The sequence below is a fragment of the Metopolophium dirhodum genome, chromosome 6, assembly GCF_019925205.1.
Source record: "Metopolophium dirhodum isolate CAU chromosome 6, ASM1992520v1, whole genome shotgun sequence".
In the NCBI taxonomy this organism is placed as follows: domain Eukaryota; kingdom Metazoa; phylum Arthropoda; class Insecta; order Hemiptera; family Aphididae; genus Metopolophium; species Metopolophium dirhodum.
In genome coordinates, this window is record NC_083565.1 from 33,693,867 (window position 1) to 33,720,480 (window position 26,614).

At 31.3% G+C, this 26,614-nt stretch overlaps 1 protein-coding gene across 7 annotated transcripts in view; it reads right to left on the reverse strand.

Annotated features, from left to right (window-relative positions):
* Positions 1-836: 836 nt before the first annotated feature.
* The window catches only part of LOC132947896 (uncharacterized), a 31,161-nt gene continuing 5,383 nt past the window's right edge, over positions 837-26,614 (reverse strand). For 3 of the 7 annotated variants that reach the window (XM_061018146.1, XM_061018147.1, XM_061018148.1), the window contains exons 4-5: positions 3,012-3,089; positions 837-2,937 (exon numbers count right to left, since the gene is read on the reverse strand). In XM_061018146.1, the coding sequence (XP_060874129.1) occupies positions 1,485-2,937; positions 3,012-3,089 (1,531 nt within the window). In that variant the 3' untranslated portion in view covers positions 837-1,484. Of the gene's footprint in view, positions 2,938-3,011; positions 3,090-5,963; positions 8,745-15,104; positions 16,286-16,314; positions 19,026-20,536; positions 22,145-26,614 lie in introns of those variants that run through there. The other 4 variants (XM_061018150.1, XM_061018149.1, XM_061018152.1 and 1 more) reach the window with 4 other exon arrangements.

Below are 26,614 nucleotides of genomic sequence, written 5' to 3' on the forward strand. Positions count from 1 at the left end.
AATCCTACTCACGGCTACAGGAAAAATTCAAATTTCCGATAGTTGTTTTATATATACAGAAAATCTGATCGTAACACCATCGGGAACCCTATCATCAGAAATTCATAGATTTCGTTCCAGAAAACCCGAACCTGCACGCAATATTAAAAATACCTGAAATAATTAACAGTCGTGTTCCTGAGCAAATAGATACAAATAAATATTTTAAAAATTGTAATCAGTTAGCTGAAGATGCCGAAAAACTGAAAGAATTATCTTATATGTACAACGATAACAAAATATTTGTAAATCTGGACCATCATTTTATTATAGTTTATATTATTGTCATTTTAATAATAGTTGTAAGTCTTTACATGTTGATTAAATATAAGTGTAATCTACTTAGGCTCTACAGACCGAAATTAGCAGAACCTCAGAATGTAGCAGTGTGTGCAACCCACACGCTCCCTTACAAATTCTAAAAACTTCAGAGCATCGGAACTCACGAATGAGGTGAAACATGGTGATCATTAGACCCGGCATGTCTCATGTAGTCCGGGGGTTGTTGTGAACCCTTGTCTGTATGCCATACGCAGTATGAGGTATAGTTATAGTATAATATAGTATAGTGTGTAAGCATATTTATATGTGAATAGGCAGTGACTCGGTCACACGGTCTAAGGAAATTTTCTATGTGGACAGTTTTGAGCCCGAGCGAGCTCTACCGTGTCTAGTTGTTTGTGTAATAGATAGTGTCGTACTGTCAGACTATCGAGCAGAACCTCTGTTATTTTCTTATGTCTAATAAGTATTCTGTACAACTAAAATTCTCTTAAATTGATTGTATTAATAAAGTATTAGTGATAACACCACATATTTATTTATTAACAAACAAACAAACAAACTAGGTTGTGGAGACGTCCATAACAGTATTATATACATTTTATACAGTATAAAAATAAAATCCTGTATTATACACATTTTTTACAGTATAAAAATAAAAACCTGTATTATACTCATTTTATACAGTATAAAAATAAAATTCTGTATTATACAATTAACTAATTTGAAATTACATAAACAATTTAATTAAGATTTCCTACGTTATTTTATAACTAACAAAAAATGTTATCAATTAAAAGTTCGTTAAACGGAATTTTCGCTGTAATTAAATTATAAACCTTGATAATGTTGACAAATGCGTGGTAAGTTGACTTCAAAAATTGAGTATGATTTATGTTCTGTCGTCGGTAACTTTCATCATGGTTCTCAAAAATATTTCATTCAACAGAACATTTTAGGAAACGGAAGTTCTTTATATAGAAATTGCAGTATAATACAATTATAAACTCTGTTGGTCATTCACCAATCTGGACATCTGTTGTTTAGGTACCTGTAAGGTCTCATTAACAGACCAAGATACATTAATTTTAATAAATAGACGGCACACGATCCAGGATACGGTAGGCCAGTCTAGATATCCACTTTCCATCGCCTTAGAAAGTTTAGTCATACGGGCATCCATTTTCTTGTGCATACTGCAGACAAGCCAAGTGTCCATTCATCTCAGCTTCGGAACACGTGTCTTCATCCCATAGGCAACCATTTTCATGCGCGTATATGAGACAGTCCAAGTGTCCACCCTTCGCAGCTTCAGAACACGTGTCTTCGTCCCATTCACATCCGTTGTTATGAGCATAGATCAGAATATCTAGGTATCCTTTTTCCGCAGCAATAGAACAGGAATCTTCGTCCAGTTGATATCCATTTTTATGGGCATATTCCAAACAGTCTAAGTGTCCGTTTCGCAAAGAACAACTACACACTTCGTCGTCCATTGGGCTTCCATTTTCATATGCATATTGAAGACATTCTAAGTGTCCATTAAACGCAGCACCACAACAGGTATGAATGTCCCACGGGCATCCACTTTCGTGTACATACCTCAAACACTCAAGATGTCCATTAACTGCAGCATCAGAACACATCTTATCTTCAGCCCATGGGCAGCCATTCTCACGTGCGTACCGGAGACAGTCAAGGTGCCCATTTATCGCAGCATTAGAACACGTAACCTCATCCCATAAGCATCCATTTTCATGCGCGTATCGCAGACAGTCCAGGTGACCTTGCTTTGCAGCGTAATCACATGTGTCTTCATCCCATGGACATCCTTGTTCATGGGCGTATTGCAGACATTCAAGGTGTCCATTCAACGCAGCATCAGAACAAGTATCTTCATCCCACGGGCAACCTTGTTCATGGGCGTATTGCAGACATTCAAGGTGTCCATTCATCGCAGCATCAGAACACGTATGTACGTCCCATGGGCATCCAGTTTCATGTGCATAACGCAAAACGTCTAAGTGTCCATTTGTCGCAGCATAAGAACATGTGTCTGCGTTCCAGGGGCATCCATTGGCCCGTGCATACCTCAAACACTCCATATGTCCACCAATAGCGGCGGCTTTGCACGTTGTCTCGTCCCAATCACTACCATTCTCATGTGCGTACACAAGGCAATCGAGATTGCCAGATGCCGCAGCTAGGGAGCATGCTGATTGACCATAATTGTACGAATCGTACCAGGGAACGCCCATCTCACGAGCCATCATCAGACACTCGATGTGTCCGAAAGATGCAGCCATTTCACATATATTTGTCATTGATACGTCAAAGGCATAATTTTGCACTTTATCGTACATGAACCGTCTATCGCCTAATGAGTCAAAATTCCCACTCACCGTGTTCATTCTTATGATACGGTAAATGGAATTGCAACAAACCTGCAAGTCAACATCTGGAACTCGCAACTCGTCGTACTTGTCCCGGTGGATCTTGATACATGCTCGGTAAGCTGACTTCAAAAGAGTGGGTAAGACGTATGTTCTATCGTCGTTAGCTGCCATCGTGGATGTATTTTTCAAATAATTCACGGCCGGTAGTGTTTTGAGCGAACTGTAAACAAAAGTTGTTATATATAAAACAAATCAACGTCAAAATTATAACTCAATAATTTTAACGACACATACCCGTAGAATCCTCGGTGCAACAAGATTACCAGAGAATTGGTAGACGAGAGAAGAGAAAACTGATGACTGCGTTGGCACCTGCAAAACCACAAATTAAATTAGTACAGCTATTGATATAAATCAATCAAAATTAGTGGAACTTTTACTCTTCTAAGCCTGTATTTATAAATTTCATATAGAGTCCTGGATAACTATTTTATCATGAATAAAAATCAAGTTGTTGTTCTGAAAGGTAGCAAGCATAATATTAGGAAATACTTTGGAAGTACATGAACATACTCGGAAGTCTGCGGAAGTACATGGAAGTACTTAGAAGTACGTGGAAGTACTTAGAAGTACTGAAATAATAATATTAGATGTAGTCATGTAGAGTTGTAAAGCACAAAGTATGTAAAATTATCAAGACCTAACACAATATATAATCTAAAACTATTTATTTATTTTTTATTTTTAGCTTACAATACGGGCGTGAGCCCTATTTACATTTAATATTAATACAAATAATTACAATAGAGGAATATAACAGTGAAATTTAATGATACATAAATACTAGATTAAGTTTGTGAGATGGAAAAGGAGGGGTATAAATTGGCAATAGTAATAATATAAATTTATTAATTCATTTGATTCAATTAATATTTTAAAATTTTAAATTATTTCCGAAAAAATTAATGTAAGTTAATAATTTATAAATTATAACTTTACTGTAAGCATTGTAAGAAAATTTTATCTTAATTGTCTATATAGTTTAATAGTTAAAGTAGCTTTGATAAAGGATAAGAATATTTATTCTCACATTTAGAGGGAATTGTTATGTAGTTAATGAGCGGGACATTCGAGAGTGAACTAGAGTCCACAGTTATAGAGGGTGAGGATCTCGGGGGAACCAGTCAAACCTCCCTTCACTAACCCACGGACAAGTATACTTGTGAGATTTTCAGACCCAAACAACCCCAATTCCGAACGTATTGTAGCCGAAGTCGAATCTGACGATCTATTCGTGAGGACCGGAACGTCCGTTACAGAGACTACAAACTTCATACAAAACATTTCTAACGCGTTAGAGGGAGCAGACCGACTCGTCGGAAAACACAGAACATTCTTGATCAGACCTTTTACGAAAAATTGTTTAACTATTAACGGCATTACTCAAGAAGGACGTTCCTTATAGGTGGAGCGATTTATGTCAGACATCGTTTGAAACATTGAAGAACCTCCTTACTCAAGCTTCAATACCCAGATTTCCAGAAGCCATTCAATCTAACGTTTGATGCAAGCAACTAAGCCATTTGCTGCATACTGTCTCAAGCACCAATTGGAAAGGATTTACCAATAGCTTTCGCATCACGGACACTAAAAAAGGCTGAAATCAATTACAACACTACGGAAAATAAACTAACTAGTATTGTATGGGGAATAAAAGTATTTAGACCGTACCTATTTGGACAACATTTGAACATTATAACAGACCATCGTGCATTAGGTTGGTTATTCAACATTACAGATCCAGGATCACGTTTAACTCGATGGTGTTTGAAGCTGGAAGAGAACCAGTATACTATTCATTTCAAACCAGGAGTGAATAATACAAATGTTGACGCACTGAGCCGTGTACATGTTGTCTCTACTAGGGGGCATACCAGGTCATCAGAATTACCAGAACCTCAAGAACCTACAGATTCTCAAGAAAATCAAACACATCTAGAAGAAACAGAGTTTCCAGAGACTTACCCAGAATTTCTGAAAGCCGACACGGCACAGCTAGGCCCAACGCCGAACGTCGTTGAGCTGATAGGAGAGATATTCGAAACGGAGTTAGGAACTTCTTTAGCTCATTGCGTGTCAGTTGACATGAAAATGAAGAAGGGAATAGCTTTGGAATTCAGTCGCAAATATGGACGACTCGACGAACTCCCGACTCCAAAACGATTCAGTCACGGAGATCGCTTCCATACGGGAAGGAATCCGGTACATCTTCTATTTGTTGACCAAAGAACTTCAATGGCAAAGACCATCGTATGAAAGCCTGTTTAAAAGTCTTCAGAATCTCGAGGTACGTTGCAAAGAACTTCAAGTTTCCAAACTTGCTTGTCTTCGTTTTGGCTGCAGTTTAGATATACTCAAGTGGGAAACAGTACGAAAAATTATGATATTCATCTTCCGTGATTCTTCTGTGCATATTCAAGTATACACCAATGACAACATCCGAAGACAACAAAGAGCATATCATCAAAGAGTTTCATGAGAATCCTCTTGGAGGACATAAAGGAAACACCCGTACTTACAACAGAATATCGGAACAGTACAAATGGCAAAGCATGAGAGCTCAGATCAGGCAGTGCATCCGAAAATGTCCGACTTGCCAAGTAAATAAGACACCCAACCGTACTATCAAGGAACCAATGGTTATAACGACCACAGTGTCAAAACCTTTTGAAAAGGTATTCATGGATATAGTTGGACCACTACCTAATCTTATTGTGGAAATTCATATATCTTTAGATGATTTCTCTAAGTTTGCATGGGTTTCACCTATGAAGGACCACGAAGCCCACACTGTGTCACAGCATTTTGTTACGTAATTCGTATGCCTGCATGGGCAACCACTATCACTAGTAACAGACTGCGGAACGGAATTCCTCAGCAAAGTTTTCAAAGAAGTTTGCAAAGCTAACGACCGACCGCGGTCGTCCCCAAGGCAAGTCAGTCGTTGTCAGTCTAACAGAGCCTCCACAAATCCGTGTATTTTTGTATTAACATAGTGTTCAAATAAAGTATAGTGGTTAACTACCTCACTGCGTGTTTCATTTATTTAGTTGTGTAGACGTATATATATGTTTACCTAAATTTATATTTTATATTTTTATATTAATTTTTTTTTTGTATACAACTTGCATGAAACTGGAGAATGGTCACGTTGCAGTAACGTTTTAATTTATAAGCTATAATAACCTTGCTGTTTGAGTTTAATCCTGCGGACGGTGCGCGCCACCACCGCTAGAGGTTCGACATCGACACTCGACGAGGCAGTTGCCGGCGTTGCCTATGTTAATGCATGGGAGGTGGTATACGGGTGTGCGGCGTTCACACATACAATATTGTAAATGACGTATGCGAAAAACGCCAGCCAAGGCTGTCAAATATAGTACCTTGGGCCGCCGGGTACATGGTATACAGCCACTCTACTAGCTAGAGGGGGGGGGGGCAGCTCGTACAGTGCTTAGCAAGTAAATTATTTTATATTAACTGGAATGACCCACCTCACCCCGCACCCGGCACCACAATAAGTGCGCGGGCGCGCGCCACCAAACTAGTCTATTCTTAGAATAATGGAATTAATTCTGGAAATCAGATGTTTTGATAAAGTAATTAATAATAATAAACATTACGACGACGGCACTGTCGCCCGCCTCCTGCATAGTGCTTACTTCTCAGAAATCTGCTAATCGATTACGATCATAGAGACTATATAGAGTGCTCACCACTTTAATCAGTACCTACCTGGCTACCTATAAGAAAAATCAATTACAATATTAAACTATTAAAGATTAAACATGGGAGCACGCCAATGTAAGAGGCGCTAGTGTTGTAGTACCTAGGGGCGGAAAAATAGTAAGTCCGCCCCTGTTTGGAAGGCAAGACAGTGAGTTTTTTTTAAAAAATTTTAATTTTGAGTATTTAAAAAGTATTGATATTTTTGGTATTTCTAAACGATATAATGAACGTTATTGGGTATAATGGAAAAAACGCAACGACTTTCTCCCAGAAATATTGTCACAATTTAATTTTATTATAGGTATTTTTACTCTAGAATAAAATTGAGCAATTTATACTCAGATTGCGTAAACGCGTTTTGTCTTTATCGTACGTGTAAGACAGAGACAAAACATGCGGGTGTGAAGTCCTTTTAAATCATATAATAAAATAATAAATATAGGTTTCAATTATATATTAATAATAATAATTATAAATCACTGACTACACCTACTATAATATGATAGATCACCTGATACACAAAGGCGCAAATAGGGAATTTCAATTGTGGGGGGGGGCTTCAGCCCTACCATTTTTTAACTAAAAATTATAAATTGAGGCTTTGTCCCCATACCTTTTAAATGATCCAAAATAATCATTGAAATTTTATTTTTAGTTATAATCACTAAAAGCTGTAATGTTGCAAGATAAAAGCTTAGTTAAATTTAAAAAATCACAATCATATAAAATAAAATAAATGTACACAATTTTATTTTAATTAATATTTACAAAATTAAATTAATTTGTCTTTGAGTTTTTGCAAAATCATTTAAAACCGATTCCACATCAATATTTATGTAATTGTCCATAACTACTAAAACGAAATTGATATCTAGGTATTGTCTACAGTATCGTGCTAAACACAAACATAAAACTAAAACTATTAATATTATTTCTGATATTCGATAATATTAATAGGTTTATCGTTTATATGTAATTATGTATACACTGTACAAAACGTTCAAAATCTCTGAACAATTTTTATAAAATACCCTTGATTTTTTTAAAGCATATTTTTTTAAATTTATTTTTATGTATTATGCACCTACTACGACGTAGGTCATATTTTAATTTTTTTCTTTAGGAAAATTACATTAATACGATTATAAATCTGGGGGGCTGAATTCACATTAGTTAGGTATAGGCTTAGCCCCACCCTATTTTCGCCTATGCTGATACATCTAAAAAGAAGTAGTAGATCACCTGCTACACGAATGCCATATTTTACCTACCATGTAACAACAAATCCTATAGTACAGCGGTTCTTAACCTGTGGTCCTCGGCTCCCTGGCGATACTCGTGTCGAGGGTCCGCGGCAGCCTTAAGGGCCGTGACGCACTAGGCAGCCACATAACATACGTCAATAAGTGACATGAATGCATTATTACAATATTGTTGGATTATTATTATTTTTTTTTCATATATATAATATGTAGATTTTACACCAAATAATTGTATTATTAATATTTGTTAAGTAAAATTAGTTTTTCTTGTTCATACGAAATGCATATGCGTACAGCACTGTAGTCTCGGAAGTCTTATATTTACTGTATTTAAGTGCAGCTGATCGATCGTAGTCAACTATAGTTTTATACATATTACATTTTTATAAAAAATTAATTGTAATAAAAAAATTATAAATGTGTATGTTTTGTTATGTCTACTTATGTAATTTGTTATATAAAATAATGATTATAATTTTGGTTATGATAACATGAGATGTTTTGTAAAAAAAAAGGTATTTGAAAAAAAAATTGGTAAGAGGATCCGCGATCTACAAAAGGTTAAGAGAACCGCTGCTATAATAAATATCTATTTGATTCACCTCTTAGATTTTAGATTTGTCATCTATTTTAAATTATATATTTTACAATAGGTACATAGGTAATATATTATACAATATTATAGTACATAGAAATAGACTAGAACTCTGTGATTTTCAATAATGTTAGTATCATGACTCATATTTAACCCTGAAAATGGTAAAAAATGTATTGTGACCATCGATAATGTTTATAATAGAAAATAGGTATATGAACATACAGGAAAAAGAATTAAAAAGAAAGTCCATGAAAGTACCTATGTATCGAGGTAGAAACACAGGGAAGTTGAAAGAAATACAGAGAAGAATTTTATGAATTCTCAACTCAATATAATTTGCTAATTTTTGTGATTTTTCAGTATTTTGTCAATATTTGAACTTTAAATGATTATAAATAAATACTGAGACTAAATATTTTAAATATTTTTCAAATATCATTGTAACAATATAGTAGGAGCCTTGTATTGAATTTCAAGCATTTTTACCCAACAAATAAAGTTTTATTGACATTCATATAGAAAAAGACTAATAAAATTAGAAACAGAAAATATTCCTAAACAGTACAAAACAAATCAAAATATTTCGAAAATTTTATCGTGTATAGAAAATGCAAATATAAACTACCATTGAAAATTTCATGTATATAGAGGTACGTTAATTTAATTAGTTACCAAAAACCAAAATCAATTTTTTCGAATGCACATTGTAGCATTTTCTATACATCATTACATTTTCCAAATATATTGACTTATTTTGAGCTGTTTATGGACATTTTCAGTTTCCATTTTTTTTAGTTATTTTTTTCTGTAAATACCAAAACAATTTTATTTGTTGGTTAATAAAGCTTGAAAATTTAATAGACGGCTCCTAGGTTATTGTTTCAAAGGCAGATGAAAAAAATTAAAAATCCTTAGTCACAGTTTTTATTTATAAGCATTTAAAGTTCAACCTTGACAAAATACGGAAAAATCACGAAAATTAGCAAATTATTTTGAGTTGAGAATTCATAAAAATTTTTCTTTTTAAATCTAAGATTTGAAAATGTAATATAAGATTACTCATAAGTTTGCCTACCTTTATCAAAAAAAAAAAAATGTCTACAAGAAACTTAAATTAAAATTTTATGAGCGTCTGATATTTATATTTTTACAACATTTGATATTCACTCGATTTCTCATGTAACGATTTTCTTATTTTGTTGTAATTAAAAAACGAATGACTGTACATACTTTAAAATTTCACTGAATGTTTATATTAGCATTTTCTATATACGATATATCGTTCTAATAGCAGTTGAAAAATATTAAAAATACATAGAAACAATTTTTTTTTATAAGTTTTTAAAGTTCAAAGAATTTTTATTTATCGATTTTTTATATTTTGTTGTAATTTAGAAACGAATAACTCAAAACACTCAGAAAGTTTCAGTTTTCAGTGTTCCCGGGTAAAATTTTCAATTTATTTTGACAGTTTTTGAGCTATTTATAGCTATGAGAATTTTTTTAAAAAAAATTTATTTATCAGTTAAAAATTCATGAGCACGGAGAAAAAAAAATGAAGGAAAACCCGGAGTTTTTACGCAAAATCGGTTTTTGACAATATCGATTTTAGTTTTTGGTGTAACTCTAAAACAAATGACCTGCATATAGATTCATTCAATTTTCACTGATTGTTAATACTATCGTTTTCTATACACAATACATTTTCAAAAAATATTGATTTGATTTTAACCGGACATTTTCAGTTTTTAAATTTTTTATTTGTATGTCAATAAAATTTTATTTGATGAGTAAAAAAGCTTGAAAATTTAATACAAAGTCTGATATATTGTTACTTTAGCAGTTGAATTTGTGTGTGTTATTTAGGTCTTCAACATCCTAACTCTAGTTATAACACTTGATTTATTTTGTTTTATTTTTCGTTTTTTTCTTACATAATTATTCCGATATCATAATTGTTATTTTAATTATTGTAATAATAATTTATTCAAACGATTATAATATAATTATTATATGAAATTTAATATGTAATAATCGTTACATATTTGTATACAATATACTATAATGTACACTAAATAGAATAACATTTGATTTAGTTTTGATTTTTTTCTTATATACCTAGTTATTATTTATTCCGATATCGTAATAATTAGTATTTTTTATTATACCCAAATAGTTCGATAATTCAAGTAATACGGCTTATTGAAGCGGTTTACAGCAAAACTAACTATAATAAAAATTGTAGAGAAGAATTTTTTCTAACAATCGTAAGAAGCACGTTATGATATTTTAATTAACTTGTTAATTTACCATGCGATATATTAGACTATTGGAATACGATATCAAAAATCGAATTCCTTAAAATTTCTCCTCTACAATATTTATAAAAGGTATTATTACTGTAAACCGCTTCAATAAGCCGTATTACATGAAGAACAAAAGTATAGTTTTTATTTGTATAAAATACGGAGACGATGAGGCCACACTATTGAACAAAATATGGCATAAAAACACGGTTTCGTAATTTCAGTAATACTTATTGAAGCGGTTTACAGCAAAACTACCTATAATAAAAATTGTAGAGAAGAATTTTTTTAACAATCGTAAGAAGCCCGATTTTCGATATTTTTATTAATTAGTTGAATAACTAATTGATAAAAAGTTAAAAACCTTGTTAATTTACCATGTGATATTGGACGATAGAAATACGATATCAAAAATTCCTTACGGTTGTTAAAAAAGTTCTCCTCTACAATTTTTATAATAGGTAGTTCTGTTGTAAACCGTTTCAATAAGCCGTATTACTTGAAGAACAAAAGTATAGTTTTTATAAGTATAAAATTCGGATACGAATACAAAATATAAAACCGAACAAAATTAAATAATATTTATCACGAAATATAATAGTATAACAATCATTTTCTTATCTGGGATATTTATAAACTATGTACGGGCGCACGGCTGCGATAGAAAACCCGATTTGACCAATGGTGCAGTACTGCTGTTATCGCGCGCAGCACATGACGAGCGTAATTAAACGTTTTTTATCGAAAAACATGGTTTTGTAATTCCAGGAATACGGCTTATTGAAGCGTTTTACAGTAAAAATACCTATTACAAAAATTGTAGAGGAGAATTTTTTCTAAAAACGTAAGAAGCCCGATTTTTGATATCTTGTTCCAATCGTCCAATATCGCATGGTAAATGAACACGTTTTTTTAAACTTTTTATCAATTAATTATTTAACTAATTAATAAAAATATCGAAAATCGGGCTTCTTACGTTTCTAGAAAAAATTCTCCTCTACAATTTTTTGTAATAGGTATTTATACTGTAAAACGCTTCAATAAGCCGTATTCCTGAAATTACGAAACCATGTTTTTATGCCATATTTTGTCAACTAGTGCGCCCTTTTAATACTAAATATTGTTACATATTACATACAAGGTTACTTAAGCTAGTTATTTGTTTTAACATTAATAATGTTTATATTTTACAAATTATGCATGATACAACACATTACAGTGTACCTAACATAAAATATGTCCTCATATTTCGAAAATATTATTTCAGTTAAAGATGTAAAAGAAAGCTGTAATTTAAAAGCTATATATATATAGAATACTTATAAATGTGTTATCACAATAATTTTCTGACGCACCAACAATTTAACAATCGATTGAATTAATAGTTTCATATTGAGATGAGAAATACGTTGCAACCTTGGTTGCAACAACAAAAAATATATTATAATAATAAAAATTTGTTTGGTTTTAAAATTTAAAATTTAACATTATGAAAATATAAATATCAATTAGGAAAACAAAAAAACTCAATGTAGCATTATAGAATAAAAATAATAATAGGCAATATTAACTATTAATTCATTTGTCACATATTTTTTTTTTTATTAATGATATAGTAGGTAAGGTACCTAAATTTGAGCAATATTTGTTAAAATGAAAATGATAAGATATACTATTGTTAAAATGCAAATACAATATTTTTTTTAATAGAAAACGTCATTTAAGACAATATATAGATGGTATATCAAATGTCCTTCAAGCAGACCATTTATCATTTTATATCCATTAAAATATTTATTTTTTATAAAATATATTATTTCAAATAAATTAAAACGTTTGGAACTGGTTATCCTTTTGATTATTATCAGACAATCTCAAGCTACCTACCTATTTGAAACAATTAATTTTCAAATGTTACATTACTTTTTCAAAATGAACTAAATGCAGTCCAAAAATGGTTTATTTAAAATGGTAACTATAATGGTCTCTAAATAAGTATATAGAAATGGGCTAAGTACCATTTATTTTAAAGAAAGGTACAGTTTATAGTTTTTGATTAATATTTTTAAAAAAAAGGTTTAAATACCTTGAATAAGTTTAATTAATGATCTGGGTGTTACTTTTGATTCAAAAGGCAACTTTAAACTTCATACCAATGACTTCAGCTTAACTAAGATTAATTAAACTCATGTTTAAAAACTTCTCTGATTGTCATGCTTTTAACTCGTTGTTATTTTTCCTTGCAACAATCGCAATTGAAATATGCAATTCTAATGTGGCACAATATAATTCAAGAGAAACAAAAAAAACTCAATGTAACATTAAAAAAAAAAATTATAATATGCAGTATTAAATATTAATTCACTAGAATTTTTGTGGGCAAGACCTCAGCTTAATTAAACGCATGTTTATAAACTTCTACGATTGTTATGCTCTTAAATCATTGTATTTTTCATTGGCAAAATCTCTATTGGAATATGTAAATCTATTATGGCACTCACTATAATTAAAAATTAAAATATCTCTCAAATACAGAATAATTTTCCATTATTTTCTGTTTACAATATAAAATAAACAGTGTTCCTCATTCAGATTACTTATATAATGATTTACCTAATTTAAAATAATTTATTATAAATCTATGTAAGTATTAAATATTATAACTGATTTACACTGTTTGTTTAAAATTGTAATTGGAATTGTACTCCGTAAAATATAGACTATTATTATAATTATTATATCATAGGTACCTGGTACCTACCTATTAGTTATGCTGCATATGAAAATACCATTTAAATAGCTAATCATTTTTTAATGTACCTAGATTTTTGTATCTATTATTTCTATAAAATCTACCAAGGCTTCACAGTTTAACTAATTAGTTAATTTAGAGAAATGTAAGTAATGTTAAAAGTTAAAAGTTAATTTTGATACTAATTAATGAACAAATTCGACACAATTACAGTGACTACACGATATCTACTGTAACCTACTTGCCCACATTTTTAATTAAAATTTTTTATTTACTTCTTAGGACCATTTTTTGAATATCAGAAACTAGTTTAAATTATTTATGATTTGATTTAATTATCAAACATATTTAATAAAAATATAATTGACATTGTCAGCACTCAACCGAATATGTCGACGCCTCTGTTCAAATCTGCAACAACTCGAATTATGTACACCATATTAAAACGTTTTCAGTTCAAGAAAACAGTAAAATATAGTTAGATCATTGACTACAAGAGAGCATTTCCAATATTAAAATATACTTAACGTTACAAAGGGAAACAATATAGAATGCACATTATGCCTTAAACCAATTTTTTGAGTTGTTGAAGTTTTGAACTGGGGTGTTATATATGCAAATCTATTATGGCACTCACTATAATTCAAAATTAAAATATCTCTCAAATACAGAATTATTTTCTATTATTTTTTGTTTACAATATAAAATAAACAGTGCTTCTCATTCAGATTACTTATATAATGATTTAATTTAAAATAATTTATTATAAATCTATGTAGGTATTAAGCATTATAACTGTGTATATTGCACTGTTTTTTTAAAATTAAAATTGGAAATGTACTCTGTAAAATAAAGATATATTAGTTATGTTGCATATGCAAATAACTTATATAGGTAATCATTTTTTCATGTACCTATTGATTATTATATACTTAAACATCTAGACTTCTAGACTAGTTGTTCTCACTTCCGGAACGATCATAATTTGAAAAATGACTAGGAAGTGAAAAAAACAATAATGGCTAACATTATTTTATGTACCTAAAGCTTATGTATGGGATTCGGTTAGATTTTTGTATCTATTATTTCTATAAAATCTACCAAGGCTTGACAATTTAACTAATTAGTTAATATAGAGAAATGTAAGTAATGTTTGAAGTTAAAAGTTAATATTTTGATATTAATTAATGAAAAAATTCAACACAATTACAGTGACCACTTGATATCTACTGTAAACTACTTGCCCACCTTTTAAATATATATTTTCTTACGACCATTTTTTGGATATCAGAAACTGGTTTAAAGTATTTACAGTTGAAATTAATTATCATACATATTTAATCTCGTATTTAATAAAAATATTTTTGATTTTGTCATCACATAGCAGAATATATTGACGCTACAATTCAAAACTGCAACAACACGAATTACAACAAATTTGAGGTACGCAGGATGTAGTAGGAAGATTGTCTAATACGTGAGTGGGAGGCTGATAAATATCTACGACTTAATTTTGGTAATAAATGAAATTAAATGTAAGATCAGTGTGACAGTTAACTTCACCAATAGTGTAAGAAAGGAGACAATTTTCTTTTTGACCACAATGTTTTTCTATGTATATAAAATTTCAACATCGGTCTCACAATAAAGTTATGTATTTTAATATTTAATAACAATGACCTTTGTTCCTGGTGTTTGTCTTCACGAGATGGAAAAGAGCCAGTGACAAAATGGTCTGATCAGCAATGTCTATGTGAAAATCGTCAGTAAGTATAGTCTACATGGAGACAACTACACGTTCGGCACGTATGCTGTAGGTACTATGTACCGTCAACGAATATATGACAGGCGGCAGATATTGTGTGCACGACCGAAGGAAACGCGTACTCGTAGTGACCAGTTACGGTTTGTCGTTACGGCGGTGAATGGAACGCGGAATCGTATTGACCGAACGGGATTAGTGTAACGAACCAACTACTTCAATAGTGGAAGTATTTTGAAATAAATAACAAGTTGAATGTATGAGTTATGCATATTTATTTGTAATTTAACGTAAATATTCTAAGTCCAAAATAATTAACTAATAACTTTGGTGAACGAGATGTGACTTAATATCTGACTTGGTGGTTTCTCTGCTGGTGCTCGTCTGACGGACACTTGTCCATCGACGTACCTCGTCGGGTATTCCTAATAGCTCCCTACTATGGCATTTTTTAGTATAAAACGGTATATCTCCGCGTACTCCTGAGGTCACCTTTAGACGTCATTCGTATAGTTATGTTATTTTAGGAATATATATTTTGTACAAAGTCATGATGTTTTATGCTTATTATATTATTCGTTTTTGCCTAAAACATGGATAATGCGTGCTGCATACGTATCACGTGTTGCGCGGTACCATTGATGTTATTACTATTAGTCCTGTACTAACTCCTATCGATGTATGAGGCTTACAATTACAATTAGTTTTATCGATGTATGCCGCCCGGGGTTACGTGCTCCCTGCAGCATTTACGTCTATTATTGAATGTATCATTATTATTAACATATTATACGCAGTCACAGCTCGTTACATTAGTATCAAGCGTCGGCGAAATATGACTTCGCGTCGGACGGTAACGTACAGTGCGAATGTGGCTCGGACAACGCGCACAGAGCGTTGTAACAAAAACGTTAGTAAACACGAAGGTGCAAATGACGCGCACTCGTGGTACACAAGTCGATGTTAATATTACGTTAGGCGAAACGTTACGTCGTCGCTACCGTCGGCGGATAATAATATTATGTTATTCGCACGACGGCGAACGCGGGACGGACAACGCGCACGTGGCGTTGAACAGCGAGCGCAAACGCGACGGTGAAAATAACAAGCAACTCGTAAAATACTTACGGCGGTCGATGGACGTACGGTCGACGGTGGTCGCTTCTTTATTTACGACGGAGCGTGAGACGCGCAGTAGGTTTATATTATTACGATGTTTGCACGACAGAAAAAAACGCGTAGTCTTAACGACCTGTTACGGCGGCGAATGGAACGCGAAATCGTATTGACCGAACGCGATAAGTATCGCGCGTCGGCGAAATATGGCGTCGCGTCGGACGGTAACGTACGCCGTACGGTGCACGACGGCGAATGTGGCGCATACGACGCGTACGCCGTACAGAGCGTTGTGATAAGTAAACACGACGGTGAAAAAAACAAGCGACTCGTAAATACTTGCGTTGGCGGCGCCGGACGTGTCGACGGGTGACGCCTTTTTTACGACGGAGAGTAAGACGCGTACTCACTACTCGAAGTTAGACGCACAGAGTTCGATAATAATATTATTATATTATTCGCTTTGCCTCTGAAAAGCCACACCACAACAAACGCGTAGAATACGAGAATATTCCGACGAGCAGTACATATTTTTGATAACAGATAGCCGGTAGGACCGAGTGTCGTCTGGTGTGGCGTGCAGGTACCCGTCGTCATCTACGTGTTGTGTGTGGAGGCAAAAAGTAAAATGAAAAATAAAAAAAAAAACTTTATCTCCATAATAATGCATATTTCAGGATCGACTAGGAAATAAATTAAGTACCTACGTATGAACATTTTAAATTTAATACTTAACTATGTTTATAAATAATTTAATTTTTAATTATATTATCAAAATAAATGTCAGTCGTATAAAACATACAACTGGAAACAATTGTGATTACGATTTCGGTTTTTGGTATTTATTTTTTCCGATTTTGCTTTTAGTTTTGAATATTGGTTTAATTTTTTTTTCATTTCCAATTTCGGTTAAGTTAGTTAATGATTAAAAAGAAACAATAAACGTAACATAAAAAATTGCAAATAACGTTTGTGGTTTTTTTTTACGTTGAACTTAACATTACTACTGTTTTTAAATCTTTTAATCTATATAAGTATGAATGTTATAAGTTATAACTATGAACAATTCAAAGTTAGCAAACCTACCTATATTCACAGTAATTTATATTTCTTAAATACTTATCTCTGTTTGATTTATAAATATTGAATTTAATAGAATATTAGTAAATTTCTGTAATTCAAATTTAAATAAGATACAAAACTGGAAGCGCGTGGTTTGGTGTATCTGCCTAATTGCTTAATACTTATATAGCATTAACATTATTATGCCATTTCAAGTTGTATTATTGTTAGTTAGGTAAATTTTTTTTATTTTTTTTATAAAATCTATTATTTCACTTTTCATTTATGCCATAATATTTAAGCAATATTGGACACCTAGACCAACACAACCTTGCCAGTTTATACATCTAGTATCTATACCAAACAATTAAAATAATGTTTAAAAATATAAAAAAGATAAACGGAAAAAATCAGGTACTTGTCTAATATGCTACCTACCGCTACTTCGATGGTGTAATATGCTACCTACCGTAAAATGATACCTACCAAAACGTTCACTGATTATTGATTAATAACAAATAAACAACAATATTAATAATAATTTATTAATTTTCGTTGTCAAGTACTTTATAATATTTCTATAAGGACCACCCATTTTTTTACGTTTACCAAACATTTCAACTGCTACATCTCTACAGAGATTATTCCAATCTACAATTGTGTTTCGAGTTTTTGTTGTAAATTTTTCGGTCATTGAAACTGGTATTTGATAAACCCAATACCAAACTAATTCAAAAATTTAATTTAATGCTAAACCGCTATTACTTTTACCATTTTTACCGTAATATGTAAAAAAAGAATTTTTTTTTCTTAAAGAGTGATACGTTTGGCAACCTTTTTTTCGACATCGTAAATAAGTAGTTTTTAATAAATCACCATTTGAGTCCCTTTTATGATTATTTTTTTGATATTCTTTCAATGTGCCTCCACAAATAACACCATCAATTAATTTGGAATAACTACCAAGTTCTGAGAGCAAGTTTCTCTCTTGAAGATCATTAACTATTTTTTTTATAATTCCTCATTATATATTATATGCCCATACAAATAGCGCATTGATTTGTTCATTTTTGTTTATTTTAAAATAAAGAAATAAAAAGTAAAACTCGCTATGAAAAGGACACAATGTCATATCCGAACACAACACAGACTAAAATAATATAATTAAAAGTAAGTTATCATGGGTCTTGGTGGATCAGTTATCTTAATGGCTATTACGCTATAATTTTGTACAACTGTTACAATATGTTATTTATCGTAATGACTCAAATGTACTTTCCCGCAATAAATTAAAAATAACTACGGTAGGTAGCATACTACACACATACAGTTTTTTGGTAGATACCATTTTATGGTAGTTAGCATATTAGACGAGTACCAAAAATCAAATAGTACAAAAACGATTAACATTAATATTGTATAACATTTAAATATCCCAAAACAATAATTTATTTTAAATTTAAGCCCTGCACACAAGTTTACATAACCTAGTTAGTAGAATTAATATTCATAATGTTTATGTTTATATTATACATGTTACAATACATCCCAATATAATATAAAATATGTCTTTATATTTTAAAATAAATACTTCAGTTAGAGATGCAAAAGGAAGCTGCTGCTTAAAAACTATATATAATACTTATGAATGTGTTATCACAATTATTTGCTTTTATACCAACAATTAAACAATCGATTAAACTAATAGTTTCATATTGAAATAAGAAATGTTGTAACAACAATAATAAAATAAATTATAATGAAAAAAATGTTGTTGTTTTAAAATTTAAAATTTAACATTATGAAAATATAAACATCAATAATGAAAACAAAAAAACTCAATGTAGCATTATAAAATAATAAACAATAATAGGCAGTACCTATTAAATATTAATTCAATAGAATTTTTGTGGGCAAGACCTCAGCTTATTTAAGGTTAATTAAACGCATGTTTAAAAACTTCCACAATTGTTATGCTCTTAAATCATTGTATTTTTCCTTGGCAAAATCTCTATTGGAATATGCAAATCTATTATGGCACTCACTATAATTAAAAATTAAAAAATATAAAAATCAATAATGAAAACAAAAAAACTCAATGTAGCATTAAAAAAAAATAAAATAATATGCAGTATTAAATATTAATTCGATAGAATTTTTGTGGGCAAGACCTCAGCTTAATTAAACGCATGTTTAAAAACTCCTACGATTGTTATGCTCTTAAATCATTGTATTTTTCCTTGGAAATATCTCTATTGGAATATGCAAATCTATTATGGCACTCACTATAATTAAAAATTAAAATATCTCTCAAATACAGAATTATTTTCCATTATTTTCTGTTTACAATATAAAATAAACAGTGCTACTCATTCAGATTACTTATATAATGATTTGCCCGGATTTACCTAATTTAAAATTATTTATTATAAATTTATGTAGGTATTAAATAGTATAACTGATTTACACTGTTTGTTTAAAATTGTAATTGGAATTGTACTCCGTAAAATATAGACTATTATTATAATTATTATATCATAGGTACCTGGTACCTACCCATTAGTTATGCTGCATATGCAAATACAACTTAAATAGCTAATCATTTTTTTATGTACCTAGATTTTTGTATCTATTATTTCTATAAAATCTACCAAGGCTTGACAGTTTAACTAATTAGTTAATATAGAGAAATGTAAGTAATGTTAAAAGTTAAAAGTTAATTTTGAAACTAATTAATGAACAAATTCGACACAATTACAGTGACTACACGATATCTACTGTAACCTACTTGCCCACATTAAAAATATTATTGACATTGTCAGCACTCGGCCGAATATGTCGACACCTCTGTTCAAATCTGCAACAACTCGAGTTATAACAAATCCGAGTTATGTACACCATATTAAAACGATTTCAGTTCAAGAACACAGCAAAATATAGTTAGATTATTGACTACAAGAGAGCATTTTCAATATTAAAATGTACTTAACGTTACAAAGGGAAACAATATAGAATGCACATTATGCCTTAAGCCAATTTTGTGAGTTGTTGAAGTTTTGAACTAGGGTGTCGAAAACACCTAAAAGTAATAACGGATATACCGAACAACTGCATATTATAATATGACAGTTTCTGATGACAATTTACAGTTATTTTCACGTGCATGTATTACCGATGACAAAATAGTCAGTCCAGCAACGCGTATGTGGAAATCTTCGGTAGGTATTTTCTACGTGGAGACGATCGGCGCGGTAGGCATCATCAACGAATACATTGTGACAGGTGGCAGTCGGCAGATAATGTTCGCACGACAGAAGAAAACGCGTACCTACTCGTAGCGACCGGCTACGGTTTGTCGTCACGGCGGCGAATGGAATGCGCAATCGCGTTGACCGAACGGGATAAAATATGTCGTCGGCGAAATATGTCGCGGACGACGCGAACGCGGGCGTTATAATGACGCGAGTAAACGCGACGGTGAAAATAACAAGCAACAGGTAAATACTTGCGGCGGCGATGGACGTGTCGACGGCGGACGCTTTTTTTTTACGACGGAGGATGACGCGCACTCGGACGGCAAACGGTACTACGCGCACTCGAAGTTAGACGCCTGCTTCAAATTTCTCGAAGTGAAGAAAGATACCGGAAAAAGTTACTCGCAGAGTACAATATTATTTTAATATTCGGTTTGCCTCTGAAAAGCCGCACAGCAACAAAGGTGTAGAATGCGAGAACATTCGAACGCCGAGTACAATTTGATAACAGATGGCCGCAACAACGTTGATAACAATATGCGTAGTTTTGTTGAAATGTATACGGATAAAAATGTTAAAAAATATAGTTTTGCATTAACATTAAATTATGTAAAAATAATATTTTCAAAAAAGTTAAAAGTTTTTAGAATGTCCGTAATAATATTAATGCCCTTGAAAATATTATACTGAATGACATTATCATCGTGTCGTATTTAATGTAATACAATACTGTTATAGAAAATCATTGTTAAGGTAGGTTTACACGAAACGTGAGCCACGAACGTAGTCTTTAGAAGCGTGGCTCATGGTTTGTGTAAACAGACAATTCGTACTTCATGATGGTATTATCGTCCACGAACCTGTCACGACTCACGACTGGCTCGTGCAATATCAAACCATGTTAGATATTTCAGTCGTGAAAGCTCAATCTTGGTGTACTGTTTGCCTGATTATGTATATATTTTTATAACATTTTGACTAAAAATACTTGTAATAACTTTTTGTAATAACTAAAATTATTATTATAATACATTTATTATTTAATTATTTTATCAACAACATGAGTGTAAATAAAAACGCTCCCTCTCAACACAAAACTCCTAATCTATAAACAAATTCTCCGCCCTTCAATGACTTAGGGAATACAGCTATGGCCTATGGGGTACCTCCAAAAAATCCAACATTCAAAAATTCCAATCTTTCCAATCAATTTGTCTTAGTCTCCTCTCAAACGCATCCGGGTACGTCGGCAACCTCACACTCCACTCTGACCTCAAAATCCCATACATAAGCACCCTAGCCTCCCACTACTATAAATTATTTCACAATAACACAGTCAACCACCCTAATCCGCTCATTTCCAATCTCTCATCCATCTCTCACCCCGATAACCCTCCACGTCGCCTAAAGCGAAATTGGCCCAGGGTCCTCCTCAACCAATAAAAAAAAAAAAATAAAAAAAAAAACCTAAAAGTCTAGAATTGAAGTAGTGTCGCTTGGACACTCCCTTCCATCAAGCCGTCCAGTTTTGTATAAAAATCATCAACCATATTACTCATTGTATAGTTAATACAGATTGTATATATTTTCTTTTAATAATAAAAACAAAAAAAAAAAAAAACGTTATGAAATTGAATGACGAACAAACAATGCAATTTATAGACTACTATGAAAAAGAAGTTCTATGGAACACTAAATTACAATCTTACAGAAATAGAGATGCTAGAGACGAAGCTGTGAAAAGAATAGTATTAGGCATGAATATTGAAGGTTTGTTATTTTTATTTGATTATGTCTGTATTTACTTGAAACATCTAGTTCAACTAAAGAAAATAATAATTTCATTTTTGAGGTTTTGGACCTGATCACGTTATAAGTAAATTTAAAAATTTTAGAAGTTCAAATTGCCAAGAACTGAAAAAAATTGCAACTATTAAAAAATCTGGAATATCTTTAGAAGATGTTTATGTACCACATGTAGTTTGGTTTATCAAAATGAACTCATTTATGTGACTATGAGGGATACATGCTCAATTTATGTAAGTATAATATTAAAATGTATATTTCAATAATTAATTACAAAAATCAAATGTGTTGACTTTATTTAATTAATTTCCATTGCCAATAGCTCCTCCGTTGAAATATGCACAATAGTCATCTCTAATTTTCTTAGCATTTGTACATGCATTTCTGTGATTTGTTGGTTGAAAATCTACGATGCAACTTTGATTTTGTCTTCATGATCCATTTGTGATTTCATAGTTATAATCTTCGTGATCAATAAGACCCGGTGGTAAATAGGCTTGACTTGTTTTTCATAACCAATTATGTATTGCACAACAAGCGAGAACAATTTTATCGACTTTATGAGGTATCAATGGGGATTGGTCTTTCAAAAATTCTAAATTTGCTTACAAGTATACCAAAAGTATTTTCTGATATTCGTCTAGCCCTGGACCCAGTTAAAAATTGCTTGTTCTCTTGTTAAATTTCTTCTGTTGTACGGCTTCATCAAAACGTCTTGAGCGGAAAAGCATCATCAGCTACAAAAACAACATCGTCTGGGGTATTTAGATTATTGTTTTCCAATGCTTAAAAAAAAAAAGCTTTCTTGAAATACACCACCGTCTGATGCCTTTACATTTGCACCAACGTCAATGTACGTGAAACAGTAATTGTGGTCAATTAATGCTAATAATATAATACTGTGCTGGTGTTTATAGTTGTAAACTCTGATCCACTTTTAGGTGGTGCTTTAATGAGGATGTGTTCTCCGTCCATTGCTCCGATGCATCTCGGAAAATTCCATCTCTTTTGAAAACCTTTTTCTATTTCATCCCAATCATTCATTTTTTTCACCTAAAAAATTAAAATTGTAAAATATTCAATTTTCAGGTGATATCAAATGAAAACAAAAGTAATGATATGGAAAAAACTGACAAAGAAAATCAAGCTATGTATGACTTGAATGATAGTTCTCAAGTAGAAGCCAGTATCAATGAACTAGAATCAAATTTAACAGAACCTGATATAAGTACTAATGCAAATAATACTAATAATACAACTATTAAAACAAAACTTTTTAAGTCCACAAAAACAAAAAAGAGATTGTAATTTGAAAAAAAGAAAAATTGAGACTGTTAAGTCGAGTTCTAGTGAGACTAACACAGTGTTAGTTGCAGTTAAACAATTAGATGGTATAGCTGAAAGAGCTCAAAAGTTGGCTCAAAATAGTAAAAGAGAAGACAGTTTTGATCAGTTTGGAAAATACATTGCATCAGTATTAAGAGACCTTCCCACTTCAAAAAATCATATGCTTGTTACAACAAAAGATGACCAAAATGCAATTCATGAACTACAAAGATCTTCTAGCCTTCAAACTAGTACAGATACAAGTGATTTCGGATCTCCAGCTTTCTGTTAATCGTTGTTTCAATTGTTGAGCCAACTCACCAGACAAAATAGAAATATGCTTCCGCCACTAACGACTCCATCTTACTGAACTAAAATCATGTTAACGTATAAATACCTTCACGATTCGTGGGACGCTTTTTGAAACCACGCTCGTGAGTCACAACTACGCGATCGTGAAGTACGCTCGCAGCTCACATCTCGTGTAAACCTACCTTTATAGACCAGTACCATACCTATATCATAGTAAATTAAGTTGTAACAGAAATACATGATAAATGTTAAATTGATACACGTCAAACTAGTTGAACGTAGAAAAAAAATAATGAAAATTATACAGATGACAAATATTTAAAGAATTGTGTATTTCTAAAATTCTCAAGAATATTTTGTAAAAAGTTTTTACTTATTACTTTTTGATTTTTATTATCTTTTGATTAATTTACTCCAAAAAATATTAATATTTAAAATATAGAATTTCATTAAATAAAAGTTAAAACTAAATACCTAATTTGATTTGGTCCTCCAAAATATTTCATTAAAAAGAACATTTTATTAAATAAAAGTTTGTTATATGGATGTTTCATAGTAATAAAATTATAAACAGAGTTGGGCATTCACCAATTTTGACATCTATTGTTTAAGTAACTTGAGGGTCCCTTTAACGGCCCCAGATACATTAACTTTAAAGATTAGGCAGCACATGATCCAGGATACAGCCAGACAGTCTAGATATCCACTTTCAACTGTCTTACAACGGTTAGTCATATGGCCATCCAATAGCAGCCATATAATAAACAAAAATATGTTATTTGTCCGTGTTTAAATTTAAGCTTGATTATCCAACTATTGTGGAATTGTACATTTTACATTTTAAAATTGAATCTTATTGATACAAATAAGAGAAATTATAAATCAATAACATAGTCAATAAGTAAAGTAATAAATAACAATTTACAAAATAAAGGTTTACAATTTAGCAAAAAAAAAAAAGATTTATACAAATTTAACGCCATACTTTAAAATAATTCTATACATTGTGTATAATACAATAATACACATTTTTACTATACAAATGTACATCAATATTATTATTATAAACTGCAATCAATACAACCAATTATAGAAATATAAAATTATTTTATAAAATAATTAAAATACCAAAAAAACATCATTGTAAAAAGAATCGTCTATTGCCGAATGAGTCAAAATTCCCACTCTCCGTATTAGTCTTGAAATAACATCTTGTATTAAGACATACAAATTTGAAATTGTATAAACAATTTAAATTTGATTACTCAACCATTGTAGCATTGTACATCTCCCAATTGAAAATTGAATCTTGTATATAAAAATTAGAGAAATTATAAATTAAATAAATAAGGAAGTCAACAAGAGTAAACAAGTAAATTAAATAATACAAATTTAATAGAATTAAAAAAATGTTCTTGTTTTTTTGTTAATGTACATTTGAATTGGGCTTGTCCGGTATTATATTCAATAAATAAATAAATCAACATAAATCATTATTTTAACAAGACTTTTGACGGTTATAGTTAAATATAAAATATTTAATAGAAAAATTTAATAGAAATATAAAAATATATTTAATTATTAATAAATTTAAATTTAAAAAAAGTTTTAAATAAATTGAACATCATTGTATAAAATAGTTCTATACATCATGTAGAATTCGATATTATACATTTGTATTAAACAAATTTACATCACTAAGATTATACTAACTATTACTAGTATAATCTACAACCAATGCAACCATTTAAAAATGTATATAATAATTAAAAAAGAAAAAACATCATTGTAAAACCAGTATGTTTTCGAAATAATAAAGTGTTAAGTTCAACAAAAAATTAGTGCTAACCCAACAAAAACAAACTTCAAACTCTGAATAAAAAAAAAATGGCTCTAAATGTTGTGATCAGTGTTCAATTAGATGACTGAAAATTATATCACGACATTAAGAGCAGTTCTTTTTATATTCAACGTTTTTTTTTTACAGAGTTTTGCGGAGTGTATTAGTAGGGATTAATTATTATACAGTGGTTTTTATATAACAAAGTTACATGAGTTACAAAAAACAAAATCGTACTATGAAGAATTTTGTTAAATAGAACAAAATAAATGCGGTTCTAATTTGGTTTGGTTTTCAAAAATATTTCATTAAACAGAAAATTTTATCAATTGAAAGTTTGTTATATGGAATTTTTACTTTATTAAAATTATAAACCTTGTTGGTTATTCACCAATTTGGGCAACCATTTTCTTGTGCATACCGGAGACAAGCAAACTGTTCATTTATCACAGCTTCATAAAACGTTTCTGCATCCCATGGACACCCATTTTCATGAGCGTATCTGAGACATTCCAGGAATCCACCACGCGCAGCCGCAGTACATGTGCGTTCATCCCATGGGCATCCGTTTTTATGAGCATAGATTAGACAATATAGATATCCATTTTTCGCAGCTCCATAACACGTGTTTCTGTCCCATCGGCATCCGCTCTCGTGTAAATACCTTAAACAATCAAGGCGTCCCTTAAATGCAGCACTAGAACATATCGTG